The 16,194-nt window shown below is 41.1% G+C and overlaps 1 protein-coding gene across 1 annotated transcript in view; it reads right to left on the bottom strand.

Moving 5' to 3' along the window:
* The window catches only part of LOC148049744 (cation channel sperm-associated auxiliary subunit beta-like), an 88,020-nt gene that overhangs the window by 33,993 nt on the left and 37,833 nt on the right, over positions 1–16,194 (bottom strand). Inside the window, exons 11-16 of the mRNA XM_087704610.1 lie at positions 13,674–13,740; positions 11,783–11,829; positions 7,764–7,916; positions 6,900–7,055; positions 2,531–2,675; positions 43–194 (exon numbers count right to left, since the gene is read on the bottom strand). Coding sequence (XP_087560736.1) covers positions 43–194; positions 2,531–2,675; positions 6,900–7,055; positions 7,764–7,916; positions 11,783–11,829; positions 13,674–13,740 — 720 coding nt within the window. The remainder of the gene's footprint in view (positions 1–42; positions 195–2,530; positions 2,676–6,899; positions 7,056–7,763; positions 7,917–11,782; positions 11,830–13,673; positions 13,741–16,194) is intronic.

Genomic DNA, 16,194 nt, shown 5'->3' on the forward strand with positions numbered 1-16,194 from the left:
ATCATCTTCAGTAGCACATCAAATAAATGATAAAAGTCAAACCTTCATTAAAGTGCTGATATCCACCGTAGAAACCCACAAAATATCATCAGTTGTGCTATTAAAAGTTATATGATTTAAAGTTCCCAGATGATCAAAGTACATGCCGAAAACACCAGGTGGCATTGTTTTAAGAAAGGTATATCTAACTACTCCTAAAGAGAAAAAAAATTACGTGTGCGTATCTTATGTTATTATTATAAACTCTATGACTTCGCACAGAAGTATTTTCAAAGAGAACATTTCTTTTAATCAAACTGAGTTTGCTCTGTGTATTATTATTATTATTATTATTATTATTATTTATTTATTTATTTATTTATTTATTTATTTATTTGTCTTGTATGCCGCCCACTCCCGGAGGACTCCGGGCGGCTCACAAAAGACAAGGGAAAGGGGGGGAACGAGACAAAGACAACATATTAAAAACAAAACCAACATTCACAATTTCCGTGGAGGTAGATGCTTCTCAGCTCCCCCCAGCCTGCTGGAACAGCCAGAACTTGGTGGCTTTGCGGAAGGCCGGGAGGGTAGTAAGGGTCCGGATCTCAGCAGGGAGCTCGTTCCAGAGGGCTGGAGCTACAACAGAGAAGGCCCTCCACCGGGGAGTCGCCAGCCGACATTGGCTGGCAGATGGAATCTGGAGGAGACCCAACCTGTGCGATCTAATTGGTCTGAGAGAGGTAACCGGCAGGAGGCGGTCTCTCAGGTCCGATGCCATGTAGGGCAGGATACAAGATATTTGATTTAGAAAGAAGTGAATGCAAATGTTTAAAGCAATAGTTTCTAAAACCAATCTACATGTACAAAGTGCTTCACCAGCAAAAAAGGAGATTGGCAGTATTGATGGCTTCGTTTTGGAGTGGTTCGATATTTGTAAGTATTATAAGTACATATAAAATATATGTATTTTATAAAGTGCAATTTTGACAGGTTTTTGTCTTTGGATAGAAACTGCATAAAAAAATTAATGAATGAAAAACATTCAAGAGCCAATGGAAGATTGCACTGAATTTCTTCTATTCTAGCCAATAAGGACAGCGTGGAAAATCAACAACTGAGATGAATGTAAAGACACCGTAATTTCCAGGAAAAAAATGGATGACAGAGAAAATGTTATTAAATCACAGCTTTTAATATATATTATCTTAATGCTTTGTTTGTTTGTTGTACATATCCTATTTTTAAATCACATCAGTCATAAAACTCTAAGCATAGCAAATATATATAGTACAATCACTTAAATAATAACGCCAGAATGATATGATACTACCAAATAACCAAATTGGAGGAATCTAGACTTGGGTTATTTTGTATTTAATAATTTTGAGGAATTAAATTTATATGCTGCCTATCTCACCTACTGCAGTGATTTTGGGTGTTATATAATAATATGATATAGTAGTATCTCTTATTTCCTTTGCTGCTCAGAATTTCAGTGGATAAATGTGAACAATCTTATAAACTTAATTAATATTGTAAAATAAAATAAAGACCAAATTAACAGGAAGAACTAAGCATAGGAAAGGGAACAAAAGAGATCTACACCTTTTCTACTTTGATCCTAATGAAAATCAATAATTCTGACTCTAACTCTGATCCCCTTCCCTGAAAGTTGCTATAATATTTAGAGAAACCAACCAAATACCAGAAACCAACAGAATGGTTGTTTCTGTTGCCAGGGCTTTCTCGAAACCTGTAACTCATTTTGCAAACAGCTGCCCAGGCACAGCAACTACCATGGTCTTTGTTAACTTGGACAATGTCCAATCCCGTATGAGATTCTTCTTCTGTTGACTCTTCATGGCCAATGGATTGCGAGTACTCTTAGTGTGGCTCCTCAGTTGAGACCTATCTGCTTGGGTGACTCTTCTGCTTTACTTTCTGATGATATACTTTCAGCATAGCTCTCAACCTTAGCAGAATACAGAAGCCCTTCCCCCATGACAAAGGGGTATCCATGTGGAGGGGATACATTCATACAGGAAGATTTTTATTGGCTAGGTGTCCAGTTTGATGACAGCATAGAGCCAACCTATACTGATCTTCAAGTTTAAATTGGCTATAATTTTAAAAAAAACCTCTATCAGGCCTGCAGTCGTATTCCTTTTAGAATCTCTGGCCTGCCACATTGTCTCTCTCTCTCTCTCTTTCTTTAATATGCTGTTTCATTAGTGGAGAATTGGGAGGGGGTATAGTAAGGAGTACAATGTGTGTTGTCAAAATAAAACATTTCTTTCTAGAAGCCCAAGGTCATTCTTTGTCTCCGCACCTCTGCACCTGACCGGAAACAGATGGGTGAAAATGCCAGCGTGGCAATGGAAGATTGGACCATGTGATTGACTTGGGGGTGTGGGGACAAGATCATGAACTTTCAATTGGGTGTTTTATTATTCTATATGTTAATGGGGAAAGACAACAGTTTGCATCAGATCAGATGTTAAAAGCTTCACAATCCAAGAGAAATTTTAATTTTAAAAGAATTTCTTACCTGCTTTAGTGTAATAAATATTTGCCTTGTCCGAAACATAGACAATTCCCTGAGTGTAAACACATGAATCTGCCCTTATAATAGTCTCATTAGTCAGCCTAATCAATGGTACAAATGAGTTGCCTCCATCAAAAGAAGCCCATACCTGAAAAAAGTCAAAATTGGATATACTTTAAAATCACAATGACTTAAACTTTTTAATTACTTTGTTGGGACTCAGCAGGAATTTGTGGTTGGAGGAAAATTAAGAAATTAAGACCTTTTCTAAGAAAGCAACAAAGAAAAAATGTCCCAGAAGATGGCAGTGTAAAACTGTCTTAAAGAAAATGGAAAGATGCCGTCCAATTTAGTCAGCAGGAGTTCCCCTGATTCTAAAGCACTTTTAGATTTATTTCTTTCATATATTATCAAAAAGGATAAATGTAAGTTTACCGGTCCCTTCTTCAAAAAGACTAGTTTCACGATAAAGCTCTAGGACCATGAATGCAAAAAATTCGTTCAAAGTAGAATTATTGAGCAATTTAGAAGGAGATCTAAAAATAAATGTACGCTTGTAAAGGGTCCTCTATTGCCTGAGGAGAGTAACCAAGCAAATATATTTAGCAAGATAATAAAGACAAAACATAAAAACAATACCATAGAGAAAGAAAAACAAGAGACTCCAGACAAGACCAGCATGGTTGCACATATAGTCTCTGACAAGCTGAGGGATAAAAAGGACAAATGAAAAAAAAAATGGAAAGAGGGGCCTATATCTAGAGAAGGAAACTAGTAAATAGCCTGAATCAGGAAAGCTAAGCTCAGAATAAACTAAGGCTTGCAACAAATGCCAAAAATAACAAAAAGTTTGTTTCAAATATGTAAGGAATAAGAAAAAACAACCTCAGGAAAATGGTTGGGCCACTAATGGAAGAAGATGGCAAGAAAGTGACAGGAGGGAGGAAGAGAACTCCTTCATTCTTTCTTTGCATCTGTCTTTAGACAAAAGAAAAATAGAGCCAACCTATCAAAAACAGCATTGTGTGGAAAACAGAACAGGAATGCAGATCGAAGTAGACAAGGAATTGATAAGAGAACACCTATCTACTTTGGATGAGTTCAAATATCTGGAACTAGGTAGTTTACATTCCAGATTGCTGAAGGACCTGGGAGATATGATCTTGGAACCCCTGAGTGAAATCTTTCAGAGATCCTGGAGCCAGAAGATTGGAAAATGCTGGTGTGGTTCCAATCTTCAAAATGGGTGGGGGGAAATGTATCCAGGAAACTACAGACCATTCAGCTTAAAATGAAGACCTAAGAAAATCCTGGAAAAGATAATCAAGCAGCGGATTTGTGAGCCTCTAGAAAGGAACAAGGAGAACTGGAAGTCAGAATGGGTTTTGACTGAAGTATTGATTTAAGGAGGTTTTGAAATGTTTCAGTGAAGACACTTTTGGCCTGGATGATTGAGTCTTCATTGGCATACTTCAAGCCACTCTGTGGAGAAACACCTAAAATTGGTTTGCAAGAATTGGTGCATTCCAATAACTCTCTGCCTAACTAATTTGATCTGACTGATAAAGTTGCTTGGATGAGCAATGAAAAATCTCAGATTAACAAAGTTTGGTTCAGTTGCCTTGATTCAACCTTTGGACATGAAGTTTTGAAATGCACTATGGGTTCAGAGGGACTCAGATTAATTCTTTTGAAGTTAATTGAATTATTTCCCCTGGAAAAGAATGTTGGTCTTACCTGAACGTGTCTTTTAGGTGATGTGGAGGGAGGGGTCACGGCAGGGTTTTATCACAGCCTGATTGGTCCGTTAGACTGAGAGAAAACTTCTTAGCCTTCAGCTATCCCATTGGCTCCCAGTTTCCTCGATGGCGAACAGTGTCCTTTTCTGTGAACAAAACACACAGAGACCCAGGAGAGACCTCCTGGCCCTCCCCTGGACCCTAACTCAACTAGCTAGGGTGGGAACGTGATCCCTATTTTAGTGGTCTTGCGCGCCTTGTGAAGCAAGGTCTTGAACGCTGTGGGTGGAAGAAGGTTAGAAGATGGGGAATCCGGAGCAGAGTCCTCATCCTCGGAGAACCCCATATCATTTCGGTTTCCATCACCCCACGTGGAACCCTCGCTAACTAGGGAAGGAGAGACATCCCTGGACCAAGACCTTGATGAGTAATGAGACTTGGCATGGTAAGAAGGTTTATCTCTCTGCACAATGCCACGAGATATGGCAGTTGAGATCAACCTCTTGATACTCTCTGGGAGGCGTTCTACATCCTCCATGTCCTGATAGGGATCTGGATCACGTTGATGAGACCCAGGGCGGACGCCTCTAGAGGAACCCTCCAAGGGATCTTCAGGTGCATGTACCTGAGGTAGAGGGGACCCTGGCAGGGAGTAAGGGGACCCCTCCCTCCTAAAACTGATGTAGGATCTGGAGGGGGAAGCTGATGGGGAGGAAGGACTGAAGTGACCCCAAGGAGAAGGTGAGTGTCGTGGATCGGGTGACCCCAAGGAGAAGGTGAGTGTCGTGGATCGGGCCCTACTGGGGACCAAGACCTGGATCGGGGCCTGCTGGATTGGGCCTGTTTCTCTGCCCTAGCAATTGTCTTCTCCAAGGCCTTTTTCCTACTAAGCTCATCCTTTTCAGCCACTCTGGATGGTCTTGTGCTAGCCAGTGGCTTAGGTGCAGTAGACCGGGACCTGGGTTGGTCTGGGAGGCTCTCCATGCTCACGAAGGTTAGGCTGGCCTCCACTGGCAGAAAGTCAGCCCTGGCAGCCATTTTGTGGCACTCACTCGTCAGTAGACCGGGGCCTCTCTGCAAGGCTTGCTGATGTGTTCAGGCAGACGCATAGGTGCAGTAGACCGGGACCTAAGTCGGTTTGGTACAGTAGACCAGGACCTGCGAGGTGCGTTTGGGCTAGGCCACGTGTCAATTTCAAAATGGCCACCGGAGCTCCATCGGATTTTTTTTAAAATGCTCCGCTTCGCTGCCACGTGAAAGGGCTAGCCGCTGGTGGCTCACTAAAGCCTCCACGAGCTTCTGAGGACTCGGAGGGAGCCTGCAACGAAGGAGTGGCTGGAAATTCTCTGTTAGGCTCGGCTGGGTTGCTGGTAAGCTTGAGGACGTTGCGTCAGCGGGCACGATGCGCTCGGCGCCCCCTTGCCTCTTTCGTGCCAAAAAGCCTCCAAATCGAGCCGCCGGTGTTGTGGGCTCTTCCGCCCCTGGCACCCTCGACAATGGCCCTGGCGATCAGCACAGGGAGCCTGGCCCACGGAGGGAAAGAGGAGCTGCCCTACGGGCCTCCCCCACCGTTTTAGGGCAGTCCTATCTGGGCGCAGCCAAATTTGCTCAATTTAAGCAATTTAGACAATTTAGAATAGCCAATAACACAAATTAAAGCAAGGAATTGTAGAAATCTCACTAGTAAAAACATTTCCTGCCTAGAGAGCCAAATCAACAGTCCTAGGACCAGAAAGACTGAGAGGAAACTGGGAGCCAATGGGATAGGCTGTGATAAAACCCTGCCGTGACCCCTCCCTTTACATCACCGGAAAACTGTCTATGTTTACATTTGGGAACAAACATAATTAATAAGATGGGTTTGAAGGTTGTCCACAAAAGGACAGATGGATTCCACCAGATGGAAACAAATAGTAGATTTGATGAGAATTACTGGATTATTATTGGATTCAGAAAATTATTTAAGAAAAACATACATAAAGTCAGAGGTGGGTTGCTCCTGTTTCAGCCTGGTATTTTTGCCTGGGTCGCAGAACTGGCAGTGACGCAGACATGCCACGCCCCTTAATCGGTTCCCTCACCATGTTTTGTTGCATGCGCACTTTACTGCAAATTGTTCTGTGCATGCACATAACACGTGTGAAGTGAACTAGTAGTAAAACCGGCAGCAACCCACCCCTGCATAAAGTATATTACAATCATTTTAATATAAGAGTTCAATCCATAGTATTCACATTATCACATGTCCACTAAAAATTATTAAATCAGATATCTGCATCACTTAGAATCATAAGAATACCAACATAATGTTTCTTCCCTTGTTTTGAAGAAACACGTATCCTACACCAGTAGTTCTACACACAGTTGAAAAGTGTCCTGCTGCACCATCTTGAAAATACATTTTTCAACTTCTTTTAAAACTTTTTAAAAAATTGTATTTGTCTCAGCTGCAGAAGAATAACTGGGTTTATAAATGGCCCAAGGTTCCAAATGGCATCAGGATGTAATCTCTCTTTGTTTTCTGACACTCTTTGTTCTGTTCATGTATCCCTATATTTCTTTCCCCCAAAAGCAACAATTAAAAGAATTAATAGTCAAAATTGTCAGTTTCACGTGTCTCCCATTTTACAAACCTCGTTTCCATAAGCATATGTAATATGGCTTCCTTGATGAAAAAATAATCCAGTTGGTACAAAAGTCTTTGATGGAAATATGAAAGGAGGAAACTTGGTTTTTTTATTCAATGCACCACCATCTGTTAATTTATGCACAGATACAAGTTTTTGGTCCTGGGAAGAAAAGGAAAAAAATATTAAATTTTGTACCTTATCAAAGGCACAGAATGAACTAACAATGACATGTAACTTAGCAAGTAAATTTGGCAGTGGAATAACATTCTTCTGAGCTTATGAGGCCATTATAAGAAACTGGAATTTTTGTTAGTACTCAGTGTCACAATGTTTTTTTGTTTTGCCAGTAGTGCTTATATGCTAAGACATACGGTAGGCTGGCTCTTCTCTGTAAGCCTATTACACATGTCTCTTTTGCCTTTTTTTTTTCTTTCTGTTTTGCCTGCCACGAGGAGGAAGGCTAGGAACTTTACCAGAATGTAGTTATTAGCCAGTAAGTTTGTTTGTTATTTATTTTACCATAAAAATGTGTTTTCTTAGAATCTACCTCGGGTTTATTTTATTTAATCATAAGGTATACTCCAAGGAAAAACCACCCCTCATCAAACACAGAGCTTGAATTTACAACCCTCACACTCAGAAAGCTAGAATTGGAGAGGGGGCATGGAGAGAGAGGAACACAGAGAATAAAAAGTAAAGTTCTAGATTGCTTTAGATGCTGTATGTTATCCCATTGTTGCTCCATCATTTTAATACTAAGCACACTTTTTAAAACTGCATGATGAAGAGAAGGGAAGAGAAGAATAGCAACAAAGTATACATATATAGAACTAGTAATTGAAAAAGAACCATTTCTAATATTCTTACCTTTTGCGATAATAGCGCTATACCAGTATTCTGCTCATAATCAACAACAAAAGAAACTACCCGTCTAGAAATATGCTTTTCAGCTTGGGATTTATATGGTAAACAACTGTGCCATTTTGTAAACGAATCATTGCTATAGAAGCAGGTGGATTCCTGTAAAAGCATGAGAAAGATAAATATAAAAGTGCAAGATATTAAACTGTTAATATATCTAGAAATATATTATATTCTTGACTTAAATGGGCTGCCAAATAATCTGCTCAGCATATTAAAACAAACCAGAAAGAAAGGGATCGAGGCCAAGAGTCCAAGCTTCCAATCAGAATGAGCTTCTGAAATGCACTGGGACCCTGTATCGATTTTCTGGTTAAAATTATTCCTCTCGCCATTCATCCCCCAACTGCTGCTTGTTCCCATACAGCCTTGGGTACAAAAACCAGATGATGGCATTTCTAATTGGAAAATACCTGTACATATAAAAACCTTTAAAAAAAAAAAGTATGGTTGTCTCTAAAAAGCAGATGAAGAAAACAGAAACAAAACTGAATTCACAAAAGGCCAAGTATCCCTCTCTGGGAATACACATATTATATTCAGCTATATTGGAGGTTTTCTAATTGTGTGAACAACTTGTGATTGGCAAATAATGTTTATAGATTAGAATTGCATATGGAGGCAGTCAATGAGGGCTAATAATATTGGGAATACAATTGATATGTTAATGCAAGTATAAACTTTTGAGCATGTCTGCTTTCCTCACTTCACCCCTATTTGGTGCACTGCTTAATATGTTCGACTTGTTTTGAGATTTGATAGAACTTTCATGTTCCCATCTCTTCTGTCTGAGTATTCTTGCTAACATCTCATAACGTAATTTATAGTTTAGTAAATAGGGTAGATTTTAGTAAATAGTTGTAAGTCCTCGACTTACAACAGTTCATTTAATGACCGTTCAAAGTTACAATGGCAGTGAAAACTGTGACATGACTGTTTTTCACAATTACGGCTTTTGCAGCATCTCCATGACTATGTCATCAAAATTCACATGCTTGGCAACTGGTTGATATTTATAACTGCTGCTGTGTCCCAAGGTCACATGATCTCCTTTTGCAACTTTCTCACAAGCAAAGTCAATGGGGAAGCCAGATTCCCTTAACAAACATGTTACTAACTTATCAACGGAAGTGATTTACTTAACAACTGAGGTAAGAAAGGTCGTTAAATAGGGCAAAATTCACTTAACACATTTTACTTAGTAACATAAATTTAATGTTCAATTGTGGTCGTAAGTTGAGGACTACCTGTAATTTAGTGTGTGTGTGTGTGTGTGTGTGTGTGTGTGTGTGCGTGCGTGCTGTGGCCAATGTTCCCTCTAATTTTTTTTCAGTGTGTGCGGAAAAGTATAGTATTTGAGCAGCACATTTTCATGCTTGAGCACCTGAATTTTTTTCACAGATGTTTCACAGAGCAATTTATTTATAGGATCCGAATTGGAATGGAGAAAAATGGTTTTGTGTGTGTGTGTGTGTGTGTGTGTGTTTGAGTGAGCGACGGATCCGGTAAGGGAACTGCGCCTATTTAGGAAAGAAGGTAAATTATTGCAAACATGATCAATCGAAGATAAGTATGGGGACAGGTTGGGCAGTAGAGAGAAAGTGATAAAAGAGTGGGAGAGAGGAAGAAAAAAAGAGGGAAGAGAGACAGAAAGAGACAGAGAAGGAGAAAGTGACAGAAGAATGGAAAAGAAGGAGAAAGAGAAGAGAAAGAAAGAGAAAGAGGATGAGAGAGACAGAGAGAGACGAGAGGAAGAGGAAAGAGGAAGAGAGAACATCTCATTTCAACCCTGAGGTGCAAATATTCTCTTTGGTTGGTAATTTTATTTGTCCATTTACTATCCAATACTCTCATTTCTCCTTAAGTTCATCAAGAATTCCCTTCTTTTTATTGGATTTATCACAATAACATGAGAACAACTTTTTCAGCATAGCTTTACAGCTATTTAAAATACATAGTAATTTAGGTCAGGTTTTCAGAACATTAGTCTATTTATAAGTCACTAAGTGCAAAGAAACAGAATTCAGAAAGTTGGCTTCCCTTTTTGTAATTGCCTATTGTCTGCTTAATTTTCTACCTACATTTTTGATACCTGATATTCACTCTTGACCCAAGAAGCCCATCATAGAAAGAAACCCTCCCTATGACCTTTGTTGGGTTTCCATGGAATGAAGTTTGATCTTTTTCTCAACCATACAATAGCATATTCTTTCTAAGGAGGATATAATCAAGATAGTCCATAATTGCCTATCAATCTAACAGGCGATTGACAGTCTCTTTATATTTCAACTCTAACTCTTTCAGTCTTAGAGGTTTGGGGAGGAGAAATCCAAAAATTCTTTTAAAGAGGAAAAAAATGCTTGCACAATTGCATCCATGGAGACATGTATATATAAACAATGCAGAGAGAAACAAACTTAACAAAGTGCTAAGCCTGCCGAGAGAGAGAGAGAGAGAGAGAGAGAGAGAGAGAGAGAGAGAGAGAGAGAGAGAAGAGAGAGAGAGAGAGAGAATCCCTCCTTCCTTCAGCCCAACACTCTTGCTGGCATCCCGGCCAGATGAGAGGGACTGCAGAGGGTCTCCTCGAGTCTAGGGCAGCGAGTCATTCGATGGGAAACTTGCCTCTTGGAAGGACTGACCTGGCTTGGCTCCCGCTTTCGATCTGCCGCCCAACGACCGAACAGAGAATCGAGGCAGGAGAGACGAAGCGGGAGCCAAGTGGGTCATTCCTTCCAAGAGGCAATTTTCCCATCAAATGACTTGCTGCCCTAGACTCGAGGAGACTCTCTGCAGTCCCTCTCGCCTAGCCAGAATGCCAGCGAGAGTGCTGGGCTGAAGGAAGGAGGGATACACACACTCGCGTTCTCCCCCTCCCACCCTCCCTCTCTCTCTCTCTCTCTCAAATGGCAAATCCGAGCAGCCGCTGCTGGGAGCCCATCCCATGCCTTCTCCCAACCCCCACACCCCTTCTCTCAGCTACTTTCTGCCTTGTGGACCTAGAACAGATTTCTGTCTCCAGGCTGGCTCTCCTCTCCTATTATCGTGGAAGGCATCTCACAAAAACCACTGGGTGGCCATTGGAAACTGCTGCGCGGTGTTTTGTTGCCACGTGCGCGGCCGCGCACCAGCGCAGCTTAGAGGAAACATTGGTTGTGGCCCAGCAGGAGCCGTTGGAGTTGCCACCAGACTCCGACAGCGAGGGGCCCTATGAGTCGGCTCTGGAGGATGTGGAGGACCCTGGACAGGGTTCCAACTCTGAGCAGGGCGCAGAGAGGCTGGTTGGCCACCAGAAGGCGCCTGAGCCTTGGACCAGTGGGAGGAGACAAGGGAGCATGAGCCTGGGTCCAGCAGTGAGTTATTCCTGGATGCCCAGCACCGAAGAGCTAATAGGCATCAGGAACAGTTGCGCAGTTACAGGAGATAATTGCACTCAGCTGGTGGTCATTAGGCTCCTCTCCAGACTATAAAAAGACTACTTGTGCACACGCCCCTCTTTGCAGAAGTCAACGCATTGACTAAAAGTTTTGTAACTACCTTGGCAGGCTGGATTGCTGCCAAGGTTTGTCTGAGTTGCTACCAGGGTCCTTATCTATTTCTTATGCTTGGTTTCAGCCACCGAGGTTTTGGTTTCTTGCTATTAAAGTACATTCCACTTAAGCTTGTCTCGGCAGGGGGGGGGGTCAGAACACACACACACACACACACACTCACACACACATCCCTTGTTCTGTCCCTCCCCTCCCCCCCTCTCTCCCCCCCTCTCCTTTTTCTTTCTTTCCTTCCTTCCCACATAGCATCAAACCTTCTCTCCAGCAGTGGCAGAAATGACTCTGCATGGTTATCAATTACTAAAATTGGATTTTTATGGACATTGTGCTCAATCCTCTGTATGATGTTCCTGGGTCAGCTTCTATATTGAACAAAATAGAGGAAGCTATGATAAAAATGGTCTTTATTTGTCTTACCTGACTCAATGACTTATCTTTGTTGAATGTGAGGCTGACATAATCCACTAGAAGAAAAACGAAGTGCATTCAATTGCTTACATTGCTAAAGTACAAAGATGTACATATCTAGTTACATGTGAACAATTGTACAAAAAGGTAGCTTCTTTCTTTTAAAAAGCAATGTAGCACAAATTGACATGACTTTCTGTTTTTAGAAATCTTTTGATGAGTAATTCACTTTTGATTAGTCACCCAGAGTCACGTTATAGGGAAGATGGATAGCATAAACATTTAATAAATAAAATTATCAGTAGCGTTGTAGCATTTTCATACTCCATACTTTTTAGCATCAAATATAAATTATTAACGTATAATGTATAATGAACTAAAATATTTGGCAGAAAAGCTTTCCTAGACTGTACTAAACATTTAAATTAGGTTAATGGGATCGTATCTGTGGCTATTATATATTTTGTTGCGTAAAACTTTCTGAAAAAGTTTGAAGTGTGTTATATACTAGTCTCTCTTTCAAATAAGAGATGAAAGCATCATAAACTTCCATGACTGGGAGTGACCTTGAATTTGGATCTGTCCAATACTTTAATATTATAACTAAATATTGTGTATGAAATATTCTATAGAAAGAAAGGTTTACATCCATTATAAGTATCATTATTAAATAAAGTAAAGCATTTTGTTGCTCTTTTGGTTTAGGAAACCAAACTTGTGAATAAGAAATTTTCTTTTTTTTTTCTATGTGGGGTCAAAATATTTTACATTGTGGTACTCTATTCCAAGTATTGCAACTTTACTGGGCTTATATTAATACTGAGGTTATACTGGGATATAAAATGTGAGGCCAGAGGATTATCAGCATCTTCATGGTATTACTTAGGGCCCCTTCCATTTTTTTTTTCAATTATAGGGGGAATTAAGGAGCATAATATTTGCTTCAACTCAGTGGTGGGTTGCCAATTTTTTTTTACTACCGGTTCGCTCGTGGACGAATGTGACACTTCTGCGCATGCGCAGAAGCGTCCGGGCCGGTGGACGGAGCATCCCATTGCCGCTACTACCAATTCACCCAATCTGGGCCTAACCGGGAGGAACCCACCTCTGCTTCAACCCTGCTCAAGTTTTAACACCTCAACATTGCCCTCTTGCAAAATAAATTCTATCCACTTTTGGAACTTTGGGGATTACTCTAATCCCAGTTTTTTTTCTTCTTAATGACAACATGCTAACAAGTCACATTGGCCTAGTAGATAAAAATAACAAGTTTTTGTAGTAGACAAAAATACTAAGATAAAAAATGCTAAATTTATATAATTACAGTTCATAGCTGTGGGGTCCTGCTTTGCGCTAAGATAATTTGAAGTTCTGTCCTTAAACTCAACTATGTGTGAGTTTACTGTTCATTCTTTAATGGACTTAACAAAAGATTGGGTATTTGATTGACTTTGGCCAACTGTTGTGGACCTGAATGGTCCAATATGGTTTAAAGTCGAACTATCATTGATCTTAAAACACACACCTGTTAACTCTTAATGTGAATTTAAACTTTTTATACTGCTACCTTAATTAACTGCATACTTACAATTTTAGCATTTTATTTTGAGATAATATGAATACTCACTATTAGTTTTGTAAAGATTAAATAGAACTCTTGAGGGGATCAGATCTAAGAACTTTTACACAAATGATATGATATGGCCTTGATAACCTCATGAAATTCTTATTAGTAGGTTCAGCTATAGTGTCTTTATTACTAAACCTTACAAAGTTGTAGACATATATCATGGCAATCACTTAAAAAGCACCGATAATTTATAAAATAATTCTCATTTACTATTTTGGACATACCTTTGTGCATCACACATTTTACTGCTGGAAAATCTGGTTTTCTTACCTTCATGGGCTTCTCTGTTAGCTAAACACTGAAGATTATACCAGATTTTTGCTTCATAATAATCAGCCTGTGGAAATCAAAATGTGAAATGAATACTTAACATATAAATTGGAACATGATGTATGTAAGTATTATATATGATTGGACCCACTTCATCTGAATTTCATTTTCCTTCTGCCACAAGTGAAACGGAGGAAGATAGATGTTAGGATTATCAAATGCCAGCAAGGTTAGATGACACCCCAGGATCTCTAGTTGCAGTTCTGGTGACAACGGCAATTAACAACAGAGACCATCACTATAACCTTATTATGGAAGAGTAAATCCAGTAATTCAAGAATAAAATGGAATTAAGCAATCATGGTTAATAAAAAGAAGCATGTGGGCCATATAATAAGAAATACATTCACAGAACCTACTTGATGCTACTTAGATATTTGACTCTTACTAGGGATTAAAAAAAGTTTACTCTTAAATGATGGGAATTGGGAACATTACTTGTACATACGTATGTCACAAACTACAATATAAAACAGGGCTATCAAGTTTAAAAAATCTTGTCCAACACCCAGAAATCTCTAAACTCTTTGCTTTTGTTCAAGGGTTACTACTATATCCTCATTTTATGTCAGTAATGGACAGCTCCACAGATGGCAGCAACACTTGTAACCAACATAATCTTGACACCAAATGCCTACAAATTGCTAGCTCATTATCCCTCCCAAATCATTCATGCAACCACTGTAATTTTTAAATAGGAGAGTGACTATAGCAGATACAATGGCCTTGTGACCAGTAGGCCTTGAGGTGCTACTGGATTTTGACTCTCAGCAATAATATGTTCTGCAACATAAACCTGCTGAAGGGTGGGATATATCAAGAAAAAGGGAGACATTAACTGGCATCTTAAATTTTATTAGAACATTGCCTGTTCATTTCTTGTCTGAATCATGATCAATTCTGTATTAAGAATATCAAACTTGCCCAGCAACAATATGGCTTCACAAAAGTTATTTAATAGAATCATAAAATCATAGAGTTGGAAAGAACCTTGGAAGTCTTCTAGACCAACTCCTTGCCCAAGGCAGGAGTCTTCATACCATCTCAGACAAATGGTTGTCCAATCATTTCTTGAAAACCTCCAACAATGGAGCACCCACAACTCTGAGAGGCAAGCTGTGCTATTGATTGATCATTCTCACTGTCAGAAACTTTCTCCTTGGAAGACTGATTGAATTGAATTGAATTTCCTTTATTTGTATGCCGCCCTTTTCCCTGGGGGGACTCAGGGCGGCTCACAATTCAAAAAGGGAGGGGGGGGGAAAAGACAAACAGTATTCCAATATGGAAACAATACAACATATTAAAAGAGAGCACAACAGTCACACAATTCGGGTGGGGTTGAAATCTTAACCCCAGGTCAGCCGGGACAGCCAGATCTTTAAAGCGGCGCGGAAGGATTGAAGGGTGATGAGGGTCCGAATCTCCACGGGGAGTTCGTTCCAGAGGGTTGGAGCAGCCACCGAGAAGGCTCTCCTCCAGGTAGTTGCCAGTTTGCACTGGCTAGTAGATGGAATTCGGAGGAGGCCTAATCGATGCGATCATATCAGTCTAGTGGAGGTAATTGGCAGTAGGCGTTCTCTCAAATACCCAGGCCCACTACCATGAAGGGCTTTATAGGTGATAAGTAGCACCTTGAAGCGCACCCGGAGATCGACAGGCAGCCAGTGCAGCTCGCAGAGGATAGGTGTAACGTGGGTGAAGCGAGGTGCACCCACAGTTGCTCGCGCGGCTGCATTCTGGACTAGCTGAAGTCACCGAATGCTCTTCAAGGGCAGCCCCATGTAGAGCACATTGCAGTATTCCAGCCTAGAGGTCACAAGGGCACGAGTGACTGTTGTGAGGGCCTCCCTGTTCAGGTAGGGACGCAACTGGCGTACCAGGCGAACCTGGGCAAATGCCCCCCTGGTCACAGCTGACAAATGATGCTCGAAGGTCAGCTGTGGATCCAGGAGGACTCCCAAGTTGCGAACCCTGTCTGAGGGGCGTATAATTTGACCCCCCAGCCTGAGAGATGGAACACTTGGCCAATTCGCGGGAGGGAAACACAGCAGCCACTCGGTCTTTTCTGGATTGAGCACAAGCTTGTTGACCCCCATCCAGTCTTTAACAGCCTCCAGACCCTGGCTCATCACATCCATCGCTTCGTTGAGTTGGCACAGGGCGGACAGATACAGCTGGGTATCGTCCGCATATTGGTGGTATTTTATCCCGTGCCGTCGAATGATCTCACCCAGCAGTTTCATGTAGATGTTGAAAAGAAGGGGGGACAGGACTGAACCCTGCGGCACCCCATACGTTAGGGGCCTAGGGGTCGATCTCTGCTCCCCAACTAACACCGACTGCAACCTGTCCGAGAGGTAAGAGGAGAACCACTGTAAAACAGCGCCTCCCACCCCCACCTCCCGCAGTCGTCGCAGAAGGATACCATGGTCGATGGTATCGAAAGCCGCTGAGAGGT

This window comes from Thamnophis sirtalis, unplaced genomic scaffold, assembly GCF_051295495.1.
Source record: "Thamnophis sirtalis isolate CommonGarterSnake01/CBP01778 unplaced genomic scaffold, rThaSir2_p1.2 scaffold_1, whole genome shotgun sequence".
NCBI lineage: Eukaryota > Metazoa > Chordata > Lepidosauria > Squamata > Natricidae > Thamnophis > Thamnophis sirtalis.